Raw genomic sequence first — 22,607 nt, 5'->3', positions numbered from 1 at the left:
CTCACCGGGATGACTCGTCCCGTCCTCGCCTCTCGTCTCACTCCCGCAGGCTGCTGTCCTCTCCTGCTCCAGGCAGCTCCAGCCGAATCCGTCTGGCGTCGTAAATCCCGAGTGATACCCTCGCTTACACACTTCCTACGTCCGCACGCACTCGGTTCGCACTTTGTCCTTTCTCGCGCGAATTTCGCCGGCAACACTTGCAACGGCGAACTTGGGACGAACGGCCGCGTCGCACAGCGTTAACGTCGCGGTGTGCCCCCGGGAAGCCGTCTCTCTTTCTCTCTCCTTCTCCCTTTCGCTCTCTCGCGCGGGCGGGCGAGAGCGGACCGTGTGCGCGCGCGGAGATACGATATCGATACAAACCTCGGGCCGTCATGCACTGACTGGTGACTGCCTCCTGGCTGCCTGCCGGCGCGCGGCGCCGTGCGGCGGACTTTCCTCGCGCGCATGTCGTCATCGGCCGCGCACCAGCGCGCACGTCCAGTTCGAACCCCGCCGCCTTTCGCTCACGCCAGCGTACTCTGCCGTTGCGGAGCGGGAGGCTCCGATTTAACCGAGGTGCCGATCGGAGTGTCGATTAAACCTCTCGCCGACCTCCGGCCCGGCGAATCGTAGTGCGAATTCGCGTAGCGCCCGTTTCCCGCGGTAAACATACCGGCCGCCATCTTCCCCTCTTCCTTTCTTCCTTCGCTTCTTCGAAGGAGCCCGTATCGCCGCGATTTGGAGACACATCGGTCCCGATATTCATTGTATCGCAAATAGTAAGAAGCTTTATTAGGGTGACAATGTATTTTTCCAAATTGATGCACCTTTTCAAGCGCGGAAACGATTAAACTTCTGTATCTTGGCTCGCGCGACGACTGTTGGCGACGGGAAGGATCGAACGACTGGCGCCACCTGCGGCTCATCTCGTACTAATACGCGGTAACGCGTTACCGACGTACGGTACGCGTCACTTTTCGCCTCCGAGCGATGGCGCCGGTACTCGCATGCCCATGAATGCGACCGAGTAATTCCCCTTGCCGGTATCGTCGAACACGACCCGGTCGTCGACGACCCAGCGGGCGTAACGAATCTCCGCGACGAGGCGAAAGCCGAGCTTCAGGGCCAACGACTGGCTCGGCCCGGACGTGAAGACGCCACCGACGGCCGGCACGTCCAGCGAGGACGCGACCTGGACGCAGGCCCGCAGCAGGGCCGCTCCGACCCCCTTCCCCTGGTAGGACGGATGTACGCAGAGCACGTAGACCCGGAGATACGCGTCGCAGTCGAGCTCTTTGACGGCGTCCGTCCGCTTTATCAGAGCGTTGATCAGGCCCATGATCTTCTCCAAGGCGTCCCCCTCGATAATCTAAATCGATGAGAAATACATTTATTAATTTTTTTTCCCCTTCCTCCGAACCTATCCCTCGTCTTAGAACGAATCTTGTAGTCGTCGCGTACCTGTACACGATTGTACGTGTCGCTTTTGTCCGAGTGACTGTTGATTCGCGTGACGGCGACTCCGACGATTCGCCCCGACGCCCGGCTCATCGCAACCAAGCTGAGAGTGTCCCTCATCCAGGTCCTGAGAAGATCCAGGTACGCCTTGACGGACGTCTGATCCTCCAGCAGGGAGACCGCTCGGCACATCGGCTCTTCCCGGAAGAAGTGATGCTGCGAGAGAGTCAATAACCTTCGTATTCTCATACAACATTCGTGGGAAACGGACGAGTCCTTTATTTTCAGTTAACGCCATTGCACTGTACACTTCCGTAATCGTCACCGTAAGAGATCGAGCGGTACGATTGGTTAATTCAGTCAACTACTGATTTGAGCAATATGATTGGTCTAAATCTTACGATTACGATTACGAAAATATACATGCAAATGGCCTTTATTCTCAATAAATTTAATTATTACTACACTGAAAAGAAAATATAATATATTCAATAAGATATGTTATTGCGGGCTGCCAATTAGATATACTCAATACAATAATATATACAGTATCAACATTGTACTTGCATTAATAGCAAATATTATTGTATTGAGTATTTTATGTAGGCGGCCCGCAATCACAAATGTTATTGGCTATATTACACTTTTTTTCTGTATAATCACAAATCCATTTGATGTCTTACAAGAATTCTCTGAAAGAGCACGTTTTCTCGATCAAGCTTGAATAATTACATGACGACAACACGCGAGCGATAAATGTAATTTTTCAAGCGCATTTTTTGTCAGAAAAAAACATTTTGCAAATGAGAGGAACGAGAAAACGCGGAATAAGGAAAAGTTTCGAGGAAACGTCTTTGACATATTTTTCGCACGATCGAGATGTAATTAATTGCGCGTTAAACTATTCGACGCAAGTTTGTTGCACGTTTTTTCTTTAGTTTTTCTCGCTACTGAACTTTAATCAGACGCAGAGCTTCTTCGTACTGCGCCTCCTTGAGATCCTGTATTTTGCATATCTCCGGTGAATCCCACTCTAATGGTGCATACATTCTCGCCTCCATTTCAATAAAGTCGTTCTTTTTTTCCTCGTCCATAATGAATTTCCTTGTCCTTTGAACTAAACACTAAAACTTATGAATCTTACCGAGTTTGCAACAATAATTTATTTTATTGACAACAAATAGATATGGCCATTAATTGAACGTGTCTCAAAATCTCTTTTGTCAATTCGTAGTTTGAAGTAGTTTGAAACGAGTTGAAGTGAGGTGTCTTTGTAATAATAAATTACATTTACAATATCAATATCAATATCAATTTACAATATCAATATCAATATCATTTTACAATATCATATTTTTAATCTGTTTTATGCAAATGTGCATAATCATATTCTATAAATATGCAATACTGACGCTGTACAGATATAGCATGGAACAGAACTAAATAATTATAAACATAGCATAGAAGAAACCCAAAGTCATACACATTACCTACGGGATTCGTTGTACACGTAGAAGCGCTGATGGATAGAAATACCTAGGGCCACCTAGGGCCGGTTGTTCTAACTTCTTGGTAAACCTACCAGGTAAGCACGTGTCAATCTTTCTTTTCTTTTCTTAAATAAATAAAGGCAAACAAATATTTATCTGACAGGTAAGTTTACCAAGAAGTTGGAACAACCGACCCCTAAAACGACGGGATGACCGCTCTCAGGTTCCTCTCTGGTATTTCACAAATTTATACGACTAAACTTGACGTATGTAATCGATAATAATTTATATATAAATTAAAAAATGTATGTACCTATGCCGTGTGGGTGTAATAGCACACACAACACACACAAATACACACGTACACGATACATACGCACCACGTAACACAAACTAAATATAAATTAATTGATTCTTCGATTTCAGAATCTGAGGTCAAATCATTAGGCGATGATGTCTCGAATTTACAGCCAATGTGTAATAAGGGTAATTTCGAGATGAGTCGTGTGACTGAGATGGTTCAATTCTCGCAGTTATTGCAATACAAAACAACTTGATATGGCTGAATGGCTGATGATGACAACTGGAATCCAGAACGATACTCTGCAAGGACTTGGTTCTAAAATCGCGTTCGTTTTGCAAAAGGTAATTCGTCGTATTTTAATGCTTACATACTCGGTTTTACACGCATAATATAATCAATATATACTGCCTTGAATTAGCATTATGCCTCTTGGACCTTAGCAATAGCTGCATAATTTTATTGGCGCGTGGTGGGCGATACTTGCAAAGCACTAGATTGTTGTGGCAGAGTTTAGATAACACTCTGAAGGATATGCAAGGTATACTTCTCGTAAACGTCTTTACTTAGTTCACAAAATTATTTCCACGAGGCTCTTGAGATCGCTCAAATAGCACTCTCAATAGCACTCTCCAGACTTTATAATCAATCATTACATTGTCGCTAATCTTTATGCTGCTTTGGTAAATTAAATATTACTTTATTAGATACAAGTTATTATACAGCTATGATCAAAATATTAGACATCTTAAATTTTTTTTAATATTTTTAACTGCAAAGGTACAAGGTTTTAACTACAAGGTTAAAGTACAAATACAGAAATTAAAATGTGAATTACTCTTTGTTTCAAGAACTCTTAAACTTATGTTGTAATGCTAGTAACCAATAAAAAATAATCAAGGTTGGAATGCAATACATTATTCGTTATTGTTACTTTTTTGTTGATAATATGATAATATTGTTACATTTTTATAGTAACAATTCAGCTGTTACTTTTATTGTTGTTTTAATTCTAGTTGGTAGTTTTTTAAATATTTGGTACTTTTTATTTTAAGCTGTATATTTTGATAGCCATTATTGTTTTTGATGAAAGTTTACTGTGGGTGTGTGTGTGTACACACACACACACACACACACACACACACACACACACACACACACACATATGCACAATAAACTTTCATCAAAAACAATGATGGCTATCAAAATATGCAAGTATATAAAAAATAAAAATATTAATGTGAATTATAATAAAAATTAGAGAAGAATTATTAGATAAATTTAATATATATGAAAGAAAGCTTATATATATTATACAGTTTGGAGTTTTAAGTTTCAATATTAATTTTTAAATAATGTATTTTAAAATTAATATTTTACTTTAACATCACAAAAATATAAGATAAAGAATCATTACTTTCTAAATGATGGTATTAAATAATTTTTTACAAAAAATAACGATAATGTAATATAACGCATCATTTTTTTAAAGTAACATTTCTAATCTTGAAAATAAAAGAATTCCAGATGAATAAAAAATATTTTTACGTAATACTTTTGGGCCTTAACTATAATGAAACAGAGATTTAACTATTCGTATTAACTAGTATTTTTTTTACAGGGTGACTTCGACACTGCTACAAGTTTCTATAGATCGTCGTTTGAATTTGATGCAGATACAGATGCATATACTTGTGGTATGAAATACGATAAATTTTATTGAATCGCTCTCTCATTAATTTATTGCGTAAATAACAGTGTAAATATATGTCTCTTAATCAATATGATTTTATTTTTGAATAATAGCAATTTTTCTAAATCATATTGTTTAAAATTATCGTATTTAGGTAAAACTAACCTACTTTAGATTTAAATTACACATTTTTTACTGTCAGAATGTTAAAGTTTTCTAAGTTTTGCATTGTAATTACAAGAGCAAAATGTATTGGATATTTGGTATTAGAAATATAAAATTTCAAAATATAAGCTTTTACTTTTCTTTACATTATGAAATTATTGCTCTATTTACAAGATCTATTCAGCATTAGAAAAATACGCCTTACCATTGGAATTAATTTCTTATTTCTTGTTTCAGTATTAAAAGATTCTAATATGCTATTGCAATTATTTTTATTTAAAGCGTTACGAATATTAATGAAAAATCAAGTATTTAATTAATCAATCAACTTGGTGATATTTTTCTTTTAAAATAGAGCAATATTTTATCTCGCATCACGTTTATCACATAACATTTTGTTTCACATATACATGATATAAATTCAAATAATTGGTTTGATAAAAATTCACTCACCGATTGTTGTCCCTGCTGCTGCTGCTGATGCTGCTGCTGCTGATGCTGCTGCTGCTGATGCTGATGCTGCTGCTGCTGCTGCTGCTGCTACTGCTACATTCCTTTTCTGGTTTTGATTCTGAAAACGTGATAAATATTATTTCTAAACTCAAACACAAAAGCAGATAAAGAAATGTATCACTTGAAAAAATAGTATATTTACCGAGTCGCTCCATGGATGCCGCTTTCTGCTGACATCATCCTACTATTCTCGAACCGCACATTAACAACGATCGCCCGATACTTTATTCGGCACTCCCGATATTACCGATAATATATCACACACGAGTAAAACACGTAAACTGCGCGCGAGAATTTCACTTGGCGCGACCGTTACATTAAAAAAAATACGTGAAAGGACGGCTTCGTGGAAACGCAGGCCGAGGAAAGCGATGAGAAAACCGTTTGAATGAAAATTACGACTAGTAACGCTTTACTTCACTTTACTTAATTGGCACTCGGGATATTCTACCGAATTAACGTATCCCCTTCGAGCAAACACTTTGCTCGAACGTGCACGCGAACACTTCACTCGAAGGCAAACGCACGATGCCGCACTTTACACATGAATACCTCTGCTACGTACGATCTCACGTTTCGCGACGGCACTCTCGACAGTCTCAACATCGTAGTTGGGCACAATTCGAATTCTGAATACGCGAGACACACGCGAAACACGCACGGAGTCAACGGAACGTTCGACTGCGTATGACCAGCGCTGGAGCACGAAGAAGCATGGCTGCCGGCACGGCAGCGGCGGACGTGACCGTTGGTAGCTACACTCGGCGGTACTCGGCGCTGGTCGGCGCGACTCGGCAAGTCGGCCGCCGAGTCGCGCCGACCAGCGCCGAGTACCGCCGAGTGTAGCTACCAACGGTCACGTCCGCCGCTGCCGTGCCGGCAGCCATGCTTCTTCGTGCTCCAGCGCTGGTCATACGCAGTCGAACGTTCCGTTGACTCCGTGCGTGTTTCGCGTGTGTCTCGCGTATTCAGAATTCGAATTGTGCCCAACTACGATGTTGAGACTGTCGAGAGTGCCGTCGCGAGACGTGAGATCGTACGTAGCAGAGGTATTCATGTGTAAAGTGCGGCATCGTGCGTTTGCCTTCGAGTGAAGTGTTCGCGTGCACGTTCGAGCAAAGTGTTTGCTCGAAGGGGATACGTTAATTCGGTAGAATATCCCGAGTGCCAATTAAGTAAAGTGAAGTAAAGCGTTACTAGTCGTAATTTTCATTCAAACGGTTTTCTCATCGCTTTCCTCGGCCTGCGTTTCCACGAAGCCGTCCTTTCACGTATTTTTTTTAATGTAACGGTCGCGCCAAGTGAAATTCTCGCGCGCAGTTTACGTGTTTTACTCGTGTGTGATATATTATCGGTAATATCGGGAGTGCCGAATAAAGTATCGGGCGATCGTTGTTAATGTGCGGTTCGAGAATAGTAGGATGATGTCAGCAGAAAGCGGCATCCATGGAGCGACTCGGTAAATATACTATTTTTTCAAGTGATACATTTCTTTATCTGCTTTTGTGTTTGAGTTTAGAAATAATATTTATCACGTTTTCAGAATCAAAACCAGAAAAGGAATGTAGCAGTAGCAGCAGCAGCAGGAGCAGTGACAGCAATCGGTGAGTGAATTTTTATCAAATCAATTATTTGAATTTATATCATGTATATGTGAAACAAAATGTTATATATACATATGTAGATGTTATTTATTTATTTATATTAAAATATTAATTTATATATTATAACTTAATAATAATATCGATAACAATTGTACAAATAACATTTTTAATATTTAATATGCTAGTGGTCATATTTTAAAATTTAAAATAAAAGCAAGAATCATTCTCTTGTTAAATAAAAAAGTGCACAATCTATATAACACAGATGCGCTTTGTAAATCTCACTTGTTAGTAAAATAATTTTCCTAATTTATATCTACAATCCAAAAAATTTTTGAAATAACTACAATTTATTCTATAAAGTTAATAAAAAGCAAATCTAATTTTAAAAATGAATGAATAAAATTTCTTAAAATTTTAGCATTTCAAGATTCTTGCAATCACACTTTGCTTGATGCGAGACATCTTTGCTTTCGGCTTTGTTACTTATGTGTAAATATACAAATTACAATTCATCGTGTTTAAATTTATTGTCATAGAGCTCCATTCGACGTGTTAAGGAGTCCCAAAATATCATTCTCTCCCAAACAGGACTGTGTTCCATAGTAATTTTCTTTGAGTCTTGTATACGCAGATATTCTGGTGCGGATTCTGTTTTCACAGGTTTCCACTTCAATGGAATCACTTTTGTAACTTTCGGCGTAGGATTTCTAGAAATATATTAGATTCAATATTATACTGAGACGAATCTTTTTATAACCTATCGAAAAGAAAACTCAATCGCAGAAATAAAAATGTCTAATATATAAAAATTCGATCTAACAAGTCTAACGAGAAACATTGGATTAATGATTAAATTAATTTAATAATTTAATTATCTTTGCACTAATCTAACTAGTTTAATATTAATTACAATAAAATTTTTTTACAATAAAAACTTTCTACATCTTGTATAAATTAAATTTAGTTTCTTGCTATTGCTATCAATTATATATTAACACTTACCCGTAATTTGCAAAATTGTACCAAAGAGTGGTCATAACGTCGATCATTTCGTTATCTTGTTCGGATAATGTTACATTTGGGAACAATTGTTCGCCCACAGGGAATAAATATTGCAAATCATCCGCATGCGATACTCCATAATCTCTTGTAGGATCACCGAATATCATGCTGAAGGACGCGCTTCCTTTATATGCGAAGTAATAATAAAAGACTGGTGAAATTTGATATTCAATAAAGTCTTGCACAGCTCTGTGAGTACCGTGGTTAAACCACGAATCACTATACATCTATAAAATCATGTTAATGATCATTAATCAATTAACAGACATGATTTTGTTAAATTAATTCTGTATAAATGTAACAAAATTATGAGTACTAACTGTTAATAATGATTATACAATTATATAATTATAAATTTCACAAATATAATGTGCGTAAGAATATTTGTATTTATAAGGGGAAAAAAGAGAAAATTCTCTATCATATTATCAATTAGAATATAAAATGTATTTATTACTTGAAGAAGTAAAGTATTTAAATTATAAAATTTACTAAAACAATTTAAATATTGAAGTTGATTAATCAAGATATTTGTATGATATGCAAGTTTCAATTGAATCAAATGTAAAGTCATGTATTCTCTAACATTTCAGATATTAATATTTAAAATTATATAGTTATATTTTTAAACTTACTTCAATGAGTTTGAATCTGGAATTATCAGTGTAGTCGATAGAATCATGGCCGAAATAGAAATCGCGAATGGTATCGCTGATCTCATTTAGGAAATCCTCATTTGTGATGTTAAACCTATCTAAATAAAGTAAGCTGATAGGCGCAATTTTTTTAAAGTTTTTATCCAATTCTTTCACATTGTTATCGCGACCATAAATATCTGAAAAGCATTGCACACATAAATACTTTCTTTGTTTAAGGGCTGGTTGTTCCAACTTCTGGGTAACTTACCTACCAGGTAAGCATGTGTCTATCTTCATTTCTTTTTGTTAAATAAATAAAGACGAACATATATTTATCTGATAGGTAAGTTTACCAAGAAGTTGGAACAACTGACCCTGATAGATTTATTTCTGATGCTGTCAAAAAATTGAATTCAAGCACGTTGCTCTTACTTGGTACTTTCAGAGATCCTTCGTCTGAAGTAATTCCCGTCATCCAAGGTACATCGAGAAGGCGACCTTCTCGTACAGATACTAATGGATCCTCTGTCAGGAAGGCACCTTCGTGTTCGGGTTCGATTACTGGTCGGAATGGTATCATTGGGCAGTAACCAAATTTCTACGATAAAGCAATTTATAATTAAATTAAATGTTGAAGAACGTGGAGTAATGACAAAAACATATGTAACTCGTACAAAAAGGAAAAGTTACTTGGTTGAAAAATAATAAAAAGTAAAAAAGATCGCCAAAAATGTAAAATAAAATTGCATGTCGAACACGAAATTTATCTTATATTACTTTTCTTATAAAACATCTTTTATATTATATGTATATAATTAGTGTAATAATTTTGTAGGAAACTTTTATATTTGTCGTACAGGCGTTCTTTATTTTAGTGCTGCTCGCGTTTTGTAACTGATAAAGGTACGTGATACACAGATGTAAATTAAAATATCGAATACACATACAGAAAGTATTATATAAATATGCACGCGTGTATAATGCGTCACATGCTAAACTGGTTTTTCTTGTATTTTTTTATTTCAATATGTTCATCTGAATTTCATATTTATCTTTAAAACGTAACATGTAAGAATCATCCATAAAAATTTTCCGCTTATCCATTATTCATAAAAATTTTAAGTAAATGAAATGTTATCATCTCATTATCAAGAAGAAAGAAAAAGAAATTTACATGAAAATTCCTGACATAATTAATAAATTTGATGTCAGCGTTATTATTAAAAAATATAAAATAACAAATAAGATTTTTAAGTAGTTGTTAATGATCACCTTTTAACTTCATCTTAATTTTGCATTCAGACATATCTACATTAAAGAGGTAAGCGATGCGAAACCATTGCGTGACTATCCACGAATAATTTATATGTATCCGTATCGATGAAGTGTCTACCTGTCAGCGCATATAATTTCCGAGACTGATGCACGCGTAGATACAGAACTTATCTCGTGGTTGCACTTTTTAATAGCCGCGCATGAATGCATTTGACACATTTTATGTAGAAAGTTTATGTAAAATGTGAGTACTACGAGCCTGGCTGAAGTCTTAAGTAAGTACAACCGAGATTACATCAGAGATGATAAATGACCCGTAGGCATGTTATCTTAGACACACTGAGCTCAACTTTCACATAACTTTATTAATTTCACACGTGATTTAACTTGACGAATAACAGTTTTCATGGTACGCACACATATACGGACGATTAAACACCAATTGACAACTAAATGGATCCTTTTAGATATCGAAATAAATAAATAACAGAAAAGAAATCATTCAAGGAATATTTAAAATTATTAAGCTTGAAAATTCAGATCGAATAGCAACAACTATTTCACTGCTGTAAAATGTCATTAATTGCAATTGTGAATTTATTTAAAAAAATTGTCACTTCATGTCATTACCTGGAAAAGACGATCGGTGCCAATAATCTCCTCCGCGCTCTTTGTTTGTAAGCATTTAATGAGTTCCTTGGAATTCTCGGAATTACATTTTAAATGTTTACCTACGGTTATGGCATTTTTTTTGGCAGCTCCCGGTGACGTTAAAGTCCATGGGTTATAGAAGTTGCCACTCTGCGAAATTCCGCGATGAAAAAGTCCTGTGTGGATGAAAAAAAAAGTAAATAATTTCCAGTCGTCAAAACGAGTTATGCCAATTAAAGCATGATGTTGCAAAAGATTATATTACTAATGATGTCCGATTGCATCATTAAGAAGAATTAAACTTATTAAAGTAAAGCATTTAGAGGTCCTCAGATTTAGATATCCCTTTTTCAGTAATAAGAAACGATGAAACATTAATTAATTTTGAAATCAGTTCGTTGATCTGCAGATTTGCAGTTCACTACTTGACATTATTAAAATATTTCTAGGAAGAAAATCACAGTACTGTGAAACATGTTTCTTTGTACAGCGATGGAGAATTCGCGATTACGAGTTTTAATGTAAATCGAAACTGCATATTATGCATGCATCATGTGTGAAGTAACATGTGCACGCGATTGATTACGCATCACTTAAATGACGATGAAACATTAGATGAATCATAGATTCGAGAATCAATTTTTAAAATCTGATAAACATGCATTAAACTTACTAGTGTTTGATAAACAAGTCAAGGAAATCTTTTGTAATAATTGATATGTCTAAGGCAAATACGCAACATAAAAGTCAGATTAACTAATATTTCTTCAATAAAATAATAAATAATGTAACATCTATTCTTTTGAATACTTATTTCAATTAATTATACTTGCTTTCTAATTTTTCGCTGTGAAATATCTCTTTACTTTAATTGGCATTTATAGTTTACACTATTCTACATTTATTTATAAACTGTACCGCAGATTTATAAAATATATTTATCATTTTATTAAAATTTCACCTTCTGAAAGAGGGCTGACCATATGGTAGTAAACACTTGCACCACCAGCACTTTCGCCAAAAATGGTCACTCTATTCGGATCACCACTAAAGTAAGCGATATTTTCGTGTACCCATCGCAAAGCCTGCTGCTGATCTTTTAATCCCAGATTTCCTGGACACTCCAGATCCTCCGTACTTAAAAAGCCCAGCGGTCCAAGTCTAACATGAGAAATCTATTATTTAGTCACACACACACATATGCACTTAAGATCAGACTTAAAATATTAATCCTTGCTTCATTACCGGAAGTTCACGGTGACTAGAACGAGATTAAAGTCCAGCAGGAACTTGGGTCCATAAAATTCGGAGTGGCCGGCTCCAGCGAGCCATCCTCCGCCATGGAACCAAACCATGACTGGGAATCGATCGGTGATTTCCCATCGGTCATGCTGCAAATTCGGATGATCTTTGGTGCAACGTATGCACGGTGTGTAGACATTGAGATAAAGACAATCCTCGCTGCCGACAATCTCTTGTTGAGAGACATAGATGTTCCGTTGCGTGCATATCTCGGCGTTCGTCGTAGCCTCTAGGACACCGTTCCAAATCGGAGGTTGCGGTGGCTATGACAAGAACATATCGTGCAATTAATTTCGCTCGCATGAATAGGCAATGAATTCTGGATCATTTAGATATTTGCGTCACAATTCGAACGAAGCGAAGGCTTGTTCGAAACGACAGATCGATGATGCGTAATAAATAAAATCAGACGAATGAATTGATTCTTCGAGACAACGTACATGCAGATGTGATGGAATAAATTTTTATGCTATTGAAATTTATTTATGGACAAAAGCAAAACAATTGCGTTTAACAAATCTAAAGTAGAAATCTCTTTAATTATTATTTAAAACTTGAAACGAGTTTTTTTTTAAATAAAAGAATAATGGTAATTACTACTTCTTCAAATTTAACTTTTAAATCACTTAAGAAAATATTTATTAGAAAATTGGCGTTCAAAAACCAATGCTTCGAAAAATGTAAGATCATATCGATAAGAATTATTTTTAAAAAATGCAATTTCAAAAATTACCAAAAATTAAATGCAATTGAATTATTAAAAATTAAAAGTACTAATTCTCTAAGATTATTCGAAAATCAAGCAACGAAATATCCGCCGAACAATCTTAATCGCATTATCAATCAAATAATAATTACAACTTAGACTGTATTCTGTCAGTAATAAAAATAGTATACACAACGTGTGGGAGTACAAAGGGGCCTAAGGCATTGCTAATTGTTTAAAAGAACACGTCGTCGAACGGCGTGTCAAACTCTTCCAACAATTGTCATAAGAATTATTGTAAATTATTGCGGAGACTCTCAAATAATGGGAGGCGTCATTAATGAAGTGCAGTGCAAGCAAAACGCGTGCACTGTGCCCCGTTCTGTTTGCTTGCGTTCAGCAAAAAAAACACCTTTGCAACTGTTGTAAAATTCTTTTACATAACTGGTTTATATGTTTAAATCCAACAGGAATTAAGAGCAAAAACAAATCATGTAGAAGGATTTTATAACAGTTGCAAAGCTGCTTTTTCTGCTAAACGCAGCCTTTCTGTGACTCTGCGGCGCTACCGCAAAGTTATCAGATTGCAGACGCAGCAACAATGCCACAGCGTACGCGGAATAGCTCGTCGCTCTGCCGCTAGCGGCGGAGGGGACGCTGCTGCGTCTCGCAACCAGACGCTACTGTCGCGGGGGGGCGACCGGCAACAAGTGGCGGTGCCGTGCTCCGTGCTCTACGGGGTTTCGCGACCGAGTGTTAACGTCGTCGCATCGATCGTGTGATCGACCGCCCCGTGAGAATCCGCGAGGACCGTGCGAGACGTGCACGTCGATGAGGAACACTCGCGAGCTGCACGCTGTACTCTTATCGGGCGTGTGTTTATTTTGGTCGAGAGCGTCGCCGCAGGTTTGTCGCCAAGGCGAGTGCCCCCCCCGCCCTCCTTCACGTCGCGACATCTCGCACAGGTTGTGACTCGCGCGCGACGATTTCCGGATCGGTTTCGCGACAATTGGCACAAAAATCACACGAGCATCGGAAGCGTGTCGTTCGAGAGCGAATTATCGGAAAAGTACGCGTAGAAATGTGTTGGTACGCGTTCGCGCTATTTTGGCCGACTTCCGAGATTTCCGTAGCCGTGTCTTCCGCGCGATCGAGCGTCAAGCGTGACGAATCAGGTATCTCGCGTGTCCCGGTTACCACGGGGATCTCACTCGCGTCGTCCTCGTACCATTCGATACGTGCACATTCCGTCCCGTCGGTGTCGCGTATCAACGGAAGCCGCCCCGGCAATCGTGGCAGCCATGTTCGCGCATTACCCGGCGTGCCCCCGTGGCGTGATATCAGACTCACTAGGCACGACCACGGGACGGCCATGTTTGATTGACGCAGTACGAATTTGGAGCGAAAAGTAACGGTTGTCTCGCGTTCTTTTTTTACGCAGAGCGCATAGAATCCGCGATTACTCGGAGCCATCCGGACGCTCGTGGTGCAGAAACCATCGTCCGATCGTCGGGGAGCATCGAGGAAACCGAGTCGGTCGAACGTTACGAGCGATATATGCGATACGATTATTACGGTCAGTGTCCGCGTCGCGGTGTGCATTTTGTCGGCACCGTCGTCGGAGGTTGTATCGCGTACAGGTTGTATCGCGCGAGACGAATCCGTCCCCATTTCGCGTTAACGAGCACGGGAATCTTATCGAACGTATCGCCGGAAGTAGATTATCGGGAAGAATATAGGGATAATGCATGGATACGGCAACGAGCGTAGAGTGCCGCTTTTGCGCCAATTTCGCCGACTCCCGAAAATTCCATCGTGCTACTCGCGCTCGAGAATCGAACGTGTAAGGCACGTCTCACGGATATTTCGAGTAATCGTTAATGATTGGCGACGACAGTTATCTCGAGCATCTCATTCGCGTCATCCAATTCGACGTGCATGTATCCCGTGAATGTTCCGACGCGCGGCACGGCAGCCATGTTTGATTCGTGTGGTTCGACGGCCATATTTGATTCGCGTAGTGCAAATTCGGAGTAGTACGAGCTTGGGAAATAGAGATCGGTCAAAACGCGAGATGGCGATAGTTACATTATACGTGACAGATGCCGACGACGATGCAAACATATGACTGTCACGCGATCGTAGTATCACTTAATTTTTCATGGATCAATTATAGCCGAGGTTTTTTAAATTTATTTATCCTCAGCTTTATAAAAGCTGGATTTGTATTTAATGCGATTGGTAAGATGAATTTGAAAACGCGTAAGAATTTCATTATTGAAATAAGTGTTGACGTACTTGATGTACTATAAGTTTATATATTATAACGTATTTTTACATATATATTTTACATATGAAATATATATAATATATGTACATATTTTCTAATTTGTATATATATGATATATTTATAATTTACAACGTATATATAGTCACTGATAACGATATATTATGCAATTGTTGCAATTGCTGTTAATTGTTTTGTAGATTAGTAGTGTGATACACTTGTAATTAATATCGTTACGTTTATATTATATATGTAAATTAGTGTAACTGATGTAGCAAATGTTACATTTCTAGAATTTCGTATAGGGACCTCTTAGCACGTCGTAATATTAACAACAAGTAATAGTAATCGTGACATTTTGTTTTGACGTTACTTGTAGTTGTTCCATAAATTATAAAAGATAAATTTTTAATAACTGGTACTTCTTGAATATATTATAATTAGCATTATGAAGGTATTAATTAATAGCGAGAGTTAATGCTACGATCGCTGCAGTCGTAAAAATTGCTTCGATAAATAAATAAAGCGTGAAATAAACGTTCGTTCACTATTACGTATCGAGAAAAATAACGGACGTCGATTACACGTGAACGTATCGTGACGGTAGTGCAAAAGTGAAGTGAATACCAAAAATGGATTACCAAAATTGGATTACCAAAAATGGATTACCAAAAATGGATTACCAAAAATTGGGATTAAAACCTGGGAGATTCACCAGCATGCAGAATGTTAACGTCGCAGCGACTGGTGAGTAAAATATACTTCCTATTTATATTTTTTGTTTGTTATAACTAAATTGAAGGCATTTTCAATTTGGCAATTTTAACACGCCGAATTGATTTGAGAAAAGTAATGATACGAACGATTTCTTAAAGATTTTTATTTTCAATATTTTAAACTACCTCAGTACTCGATATAGTTTTTCTTTCGTAATTTGAGTGAAATATTAAAATAATCATATATTTAATTAATGGTAAACGAAACATTACAAATGTGGGCGGCAAACACGGAGATTTTTATTGTGCTAAATTGGAAGTGAATGTTTTATTACAAGCAAGTAATTACAAAGCAAGAATAATTATTAGATAATAAATTAAACTTAAGTTGATCGACGTATCTTGCTTTTCTTCTATTTCTGTGATAACACACATTTCTGTAAGATAAGTGTCAAGTTTTCTGATCTGCCGAATCTAACGAAATTAGATAATATTACACGCATCGCTGAACATGCATGATATTATGAAACAAACGTTAAGTAAAATGCAGAAAGCATTCCTCGTTAAATGACGAATGCAGTTGACTAGCAGAATATCTAATGTGAGCAAAATACGATTAGCGTGATTTCTATGATACGTGCGACACGTCTCGATTGAATTAAAAATCAAATTCCAACGATTATTAATTTCGCATAATGATTTCCTGACACATTGCGAAATGTATCACAAAATATATATAAAATTTGGAGCAATGGTTCATCTTCTAAACTATCGTAATTAAATCGATCTTTTTTTAAATTTTATCTCTCAATTGCCTGAAATTTTCGTGCTTCTGTTAGTTAAATACGAGAGACTTCTTTGATAACGTACTTTCTATTTTATAAATATATTGCATAGTTGCAATTTCAAATATATCGAATAATTTTAAAAAGTTCTAATTTTTACACGTCAAACTTTTCTTATTTGAATGTTTTTTCAGTTGTTTTATCCTTCAATAAACATTTAACGACACATCGGCATTCTCAGCTCGCTTTGTCAACAAATTTTGTTATTGAACCTGTATCTCCTATTTATTGTCTCGGAACATGTAACGTAAATTGAAAATTACCATTACGTACTGTAATATAAAATTGATTTCCAATAAAATTAGTAGTGCGTGCAGAGTCAACAAGTGACGCGCAAACCTGCATTGACGAGGACGGAACATCGCACGAATACAAAGCGAATCTGCAAACAAATAAAACTGCAGTTTCGTGTGGTACATCCTGTATCTATTTGCCGAGGCTGAGATCGGCTCTATTTTTTATGGCGGACTCGTGCTTGGAAAAAATTATCACGTTTGTCCGATTGCGCGTTCGTAACTCAGGTTTTTTTTCTTTACTTTCGCGAAATGAGAACGCGAAGTATGTCGCGTGCAATTATTCAGGATTGACTTAGGAAAGCGGGATACCGGCGTTCGAATTAGTTGCAACAGCGCTGTGTAATTGCGTGGAAAGAAAAATGTATGATGCGTAAACTCAAAGGAAAAAGGACGTTCTTGTTATTACGATGCGCGATTGTTGCATACTAATTGCCGCGAAAGTCCGTGACGCAGCTTTTCAAGTGAACGCACGAGAAAGAGAGAGAGAGAGAGAGAGAGAGAGAGAGAGAGAGAGAGAGAGAGAGAGAGAGAGAGAGAGAGAGAGAGAGAGAGAGAGAGAGAGAGAGACGTCATTAGAAATCATTAAGGACACAGCAGGCAGGTTTAGTTAATTAACTTAGGATTTTAATTTCATATTATTTTTTCCTTTGGCCATAATCTAACGAGCTAATCTAAAGCTGCGATCGATCAGCTGGTACAGGTTTACGCAATATTATAAGTCATGAAAATGAGTCCGATAAATACTTATCTTTTTAACGTATGTTGCAAGCACATATCTCATGTCACAAATGAAGTCTTAAATCACACGTTTTTATATCCTGGAATTTTAATATTTATCTTTTCTCGCGTAAAAAATATACTTCGGATTGGTTAGAAATATGTCTGTAGATTTTAGTAGATATATTTTAGAAATATGTGACATCTTATTTTCGCGACTTCCCGTCTATGTAAAAAAATAAACTTGAATTCCTCGATCGAATTCAGGTTATGATTGAATCGAATTCAATTCAAGGATTCTCCGAGGAATCTCTCGATTTCGCGTTTGCGCAAAAATATGATAATTTTACCTTGAATCTTAATTCTCCGACTGGCGGTGCAGCGTAGGGAATTCCCAAGAATGCATAAATATTTCTTCCAAGTCGGGTGGGCATTGTACTGCCATGTATCGTACCGTTTGACGTTTTTACATGTGGATGATCACCCCAGACGGTATTTGCATCAAGTGCGAAGACGCAAAGATAGCCTAACAGGATCAATATGTTACTTTGATGTTCCCTCATTTTTAATGCTCTGAGATATTCAGTCTCCACCATACAGCTTCAGACTGTTGAGAGATTTCGCGATGATCTCTGTGTAGACAATATTTGTTAACATAATATCAATTATAAAGTGCTGTTGTACGAAAGAAAAATTATTTTATTAAACGTATACAAATATAAATGCGCGTATCTATAAATAATTATTATAATTTAGTTTTCAGAAAACAATATTACAAATAAGTTTGTTGAAATTTTTATACATATAAAAATTTATATTGCGTTCGGTTATTGAAACAGTCGTGACACATAATAATGAAAATTATTACTATTACATATAAACTGTTCTGATATTTTTCAAGTGATAATTTGTAAAAGTATTTTTTATAATAGTAATATTTATTTCGTAATGATGAAAATTTTTGTAGCTTGTGATTTCTTAAAAAATGCAAATAATTAGTATGTTAGTCTGTTTAATAATATTTTACTTCAAATCTTTTAAGGCAATTTATTAAGACAAAACGCAATTGGTTGCTTGAAAACATATTCATAAATAGAAAGATAGACAGGACTAAAAAAAAGTTTTTTATGGAAATAATCATATTTATACTGAATTTAATTTTCAGTCGAGAATAGGATTACGGAGAAAGTAAAATAATAATTATAATAATATGCCTGATTGATCATTTTTCATTAGCAACGTTTTCAAAGCGTAAATGCAAAGTAGTGTTACGTAAAGGAAAAAAAATTTCAAGATCAATGATGAAAAAGTTATGAAATACAACAAGAGCAATAGCTCTTTACGTAATACTACTTTGCATTTACGACTTGAAAAAACAGTTTCTTTGACTTGTACCGTAGTTTACGCTGCAAACCCAAGTGTGTAGTTTTACAGTAGGCACTTTTTACGCGTCTGTACGTGTGTATTCGTCTTTATTTGTGTAAACATAAAAATTAAATTTGATTTCTTTATAATTTCTAGAGATCAATTAATATATAATGAATTCCGACTATTACACAGTAAAATGTGTACAATTACACAGATAAAGACGAATACATACGTACAAACGCGTAAAAAGTGACTACACGAGTTTACACACTTAAAGTGTGTAAAACTACACACTTGGGTTTGCAGTGTACTTACAACTCGTGGCTAATGAAAAATGATCGATCTCTCAGATGCGATGTACAGGCATATTATTATAATTATTATTTTACTTTCTCCGTAATCCTATTCACGACTGAAAATTAAAATAATTTTAAATGCCACGCGTTTTATTAATTTTGAAATTAATAAAGAACCACTAAGACGATAAGGATAATGTTAAGTATGATGATAAGTTAAATTAATATAAATCAAGTTAAAAAATTGAACACATTAAACACGTTTACATTTAAATTTTGTTTTTGTCACAGCTCTAGGCCACTATTCCGTACACAGTTATCTATCAGTTGTCGATTCGATAACAGTCGTTTTGCACATATTTTCATATATCAAAATGCGTAACGACACTTATCGTATCGACAACTATCGGTAACCGTATACGGAATAGCAGCCCTGAAATAAACGTCAAAAAAAAATTTATAATCTTAAAGCTTGAAAGAACTACCATTACACATAATACTATTAATTAAAAAAAAAATTATAGCTTCCTTTCTTGTTTAGTATTTTTTAAGTGCACACTGTGACAAGTAATTTTCGAGTCGATAATGTACCCAAATGCATGATCTTATTTCAACACTTGTTCTTCGAAACACTAAATTTTGGAAATTACAAATGATACAATTACAATTACAAAAAGTAATTTTTTTACAAAACATTTGTCACTTAAAGATTACATGACTATGTGACAGATCGTGGATGTGAAAAAAAAAAATTTTTGTGCCGTCGATTAAATTTATTTATAAAATAATAATTAATATTAGAAAAAACAGAAAATTATGCAATAAAAGTATGGATCTATGTTTTGCACATGCTGTAAATAATTTATAAGAAATTATTTACAAAAAAACTTTCACACAACCACAAACAAGAAATTTGTTACTTTTTTTTGTAGTGCCACCAATGTCCAAATATCGAATATTAGTACAAAAAAGAAACGAAGAAATTATTGGCAGATTATGAGAATTACGTTAATAATAGTTCACTAATCTATAGACAATAGATCGAGAAGATGATATAATGACAGGGTATACCGTGCGGTTTCGTGACTGTATCGAAGAACGCGCGTGTTTCTCGAAGGCAGGATTAAGACTGTCAAGAGAGAGTCGCTCGCTTGGGTTATTATCGATGACTGTAATTGACGTCACACTGACGGACAGAACAAATATTTCTGGTTCTGTTCTCACTTATCCTTTTCGATTCAACCGTTTATCCTGAAACACTATTCTTCTCGTTGATCATAATATATGTAAAAAGTAAACATTTTTATCGCTATAAAATGTATACTGCTGCTTTACTTTATCAAATTTAAATTTTAATCTCGATTATAAATTTTATTAAGAAACATTCTACTCTTATTTAATAAAAGTATACAATTATTACAATATTTACACTAATAATATCACAAAATAATTTACAATAACATTTTCCCATTCAATATTACATGTTTTATTTTGTAACAAATTACATGAGAAATAGAAACAACTTTTGGCCACAGATTTGTCTGCGATATGAAATTGTCCTGAATAATAAAAATAAATATGTAATGTCAAACATTCTGAATGAGCGGATGTTTTAAGGAAATTTATTTGTAAAAATTCTAAAAATTTTATTTTTTTAGTCTTTTAATTGTATATAAATAAAATCTCTACAACATATAATTATAACACGTAATTAAACACTATATAAAATAGTTATATCAACGTACACTGAAAAAAAATTTATTAAATTGAAATATTTTTTTAAATAGTACCAAGCAGAAGTTTTGTAAAAAATAAATAATATTTATTTCAAATAAGATAATATTTTCTATAATTTAGAAGATGTATTATACATTTTCTAAATTATATAAAATATTATCTTATTTGAAATAAATATTACTTATTTTTTATAAAACTTCTGCTTGGTATTATTTGAAAAAAATATTTATTTCAATCTAATAAATTTTTTTTTTTTTTTTTTTTTTTTCAGTATATAATGCGATGTTGAATAGAGGTGTGGAAACGAAATCAGCGATCACCCTCTATCGGTTGATTCTTCTAGTAGCACAACGTTAAATTTATATTTCGCGTAAATCTAACAGTACCATCCGTCGGTTTCAATAATTTCTACCTATGTATATCACTATCACGCGTTAACAGTGTACGGTATCCTAAAATAGTGTTAGCAGTTATCGACAAAAATTAGTAGATGGTAGTATGAATCAGTAGTGAAATAATTTTCCAAAAATGTTCCGAGGATGCCCTTTAGTTCAAACCCTTTGATCTTATACTCTAACAAAAATTACTGATCCGCACAATCATTACTTATTTAGCGACCTAAGCCCAATATATTACATTACATTTATTCTTTAGATACACGTTTTTGCAATTAATATAGGAATAAATATTAGAGGAAAAGTAAAATTAAATATAAGAATAATAATAATAATATGAATAAGATCGATTCGCATACATATTTGAAAGTGAAAGCTAAAGCTTATGTTTTATTTACATCTTTTAATTAAAAAAATTTATCTCGTACTCTACAGTTACTTTCGTATTCGCATCGGAAGTTGATCCTACGTGAAGGGTGGCTTTGTATGTGAGTGGAATGGTGTTTTACCCCTTATAAAAAGGGTGGAGAGTGATGCCGTCCAAACGTGAACGCGCCATTTTGTAAAGAAGCGAAATAACGTAGTAAATTACTATAAATTTTGTATTTTATGCAAAATATGCACAAAAATAATAAAGAAAAAATACATAATGTATTAATAATATATCGATACATAATGTTTTAAAAATATCGAATTAATCTTACATGTAAAATTTTAAATTTTAAAGGCGCCCGTTTTTATGGATAATTTTTATAAAATATATTGATAATTACTAGTATTGCGCATTAAAAAAAATTTTTTTGTCGCATCTTAGTTGCTAGAACTTTTAAAAAAATATATATTAATTGTACGTAAAAAGATTTGTTTTTTATATAGAAGCAAACAGCAATTTTATTTAAAAAATTTTTTTCAATTTTGTCGCGAATATTTTAAACAAACATCTTTAATATTTATTTGATATAACCAATATACATTGTAATTTATAATGCTAAAATATTATCTACTGTACTGCAATGTCTAATTGCAAGTAAATGATCAATAATTATTAAAAGTCAAAATATCTTATGCAATTTATATTAAATTTCTAATAAATTTATACATTTGCAA

At 35.4% G+C, this 22,607-nt stretch overlaps 3 protein-coding genes across 4 annotated transcripts in view; all 3 read right to left on the bottom strand.

Moving 5' to 3' along the window:
- Positions 1–929, bottom strand: part of LOC105837473 (amyloid beta A4 precursor protein-binding family B member 1-interacting protein) — a 122,401-nt gene extending 121,472 nt beyond the window's left edge. The window contains exon 1 of the mRNA XM_012682281.3: positions 6–929. The gene's annotated coding sequence lies outside the window, so the exon portion shown is untranslated. The remainder of the gene's footprint in view (positions 1–5) is intronic.
- A 382-nt stretch (positions 930–1,311) lies between these two features.
- LOC118647264 lies at positions 1,312–5,577 on the bottom strand. The gene is made up of 2 exons (XM_036291793.1): positions 5,543–5,577; positions 1,312–1,656 (listed from the first exon to the last, which is right to left on the bottom strand). Exon 2 carries the CDS (start codon positions 1,630–1,632, stop codon positions 1,312–1,314), a length of 321 nt encoding a protein of 106 aa, XP_036147686.1. The 5' UTR covers positions 1,633–1,656; positions 5,543–5,577.
- Positions 5,578–7,370: 1,793 nt separating this feature from the next.
- LOC105828554 (venom carboxylesterase-6) lies at positions 7,371–20,503 on the bottom strand. Of its 2 annotated transcripts, XM_012666926.3 has the most exons (9): positions 20,440–20,503; positions 18,055–18,336; positions 12,081–12,400; positions 11,797–11,996; positions 10,815–11,011; positions 9,342–9,507; positions 8,907–9,106; positions 8,212–8,498; positions 7,371–7,916 (listed from the first exon to the last, which is right to left on the bottom strand). In XM_012666926.3, the coding sequence occupies exons 2-9, from the start codon at positions 18,298–18,300 to the stop codon at positions 7,712–7,714; spliced, it is 1,821 nt and encodes a 606-aa protein (XP_012522380.1). In that variant the 5' UTR covers positions 18,301–18,336; positions 20,440–20,503; the 3' UTR covers positions 7,371–7,711. The 2 variants fall into 2 exon arrangements, with proteins under 2 accessions (XP_012522380.1, XP_012522381.1); XM_012666927.3 differs by lacking the exons at positions 18,055–18,336; positions 20,440–20,503 and adding an exon at positions 14,072–14,485.
- Positions 20,504–22,607: the final 2,104 nt, after the last annotated feature.

The sequence above is a fragment of the Monomorium pharaonis genome, chromosome 9 (assembly GCF_013373865.1).
Source record: "Monomorium pharaonis isolate MP-MQ-018 chromosome 9, ASM1337386v2, whole genome shotgun sequence".
NCBI classification, from domain to species: domain Eukaryota; kingdom Metazoa; phylum Arthropoda; class Insecta; order Hymenoptera; family Formicidae; genus Monomorium; species Monomorium pharaonis.
The sequence above is the reverse complement of the archived record's forward strand: the minus strand, read 5'-3'. Positions and strand labels throughout refer to the sequence as shown.

What these genes read in the sequence shown, in the direction of transcription:
- LOC118647264 (XM_036291793.1), bottom strand. Translation starts at nt 1,632, where the DNA reads ATGTGCCGAGCGGTCTCCCTGCTGGAGGATCAGACGTCCGTCAAGGCG.
- LOC105828554 (XM_012666926.3), bottom strand. Translation starts at nt 18,300, where the DNA reads ATGGTGGAGACTGAATATCTCAGAGCATTAAAAATGAGGGAACATCAA. An exon ending in CCAGATTCAAACTCATTGAA is followed by an intron (nt 8,499 to 8,906) that starts GTAAGTTTAAAA and finishes ATGATTTTATAG; the next exon opens with ATGTATAGTGATTCGTGGTT. An exon ending in TACAATTTTGCAAATTACGG is followed by an intron (nt 7,917 to 8,211) that starts GTAAGTGTTAAT and finishes ATATATTTCTAG; the next exon opens with AAATCCTACGCCGAAAGTTA.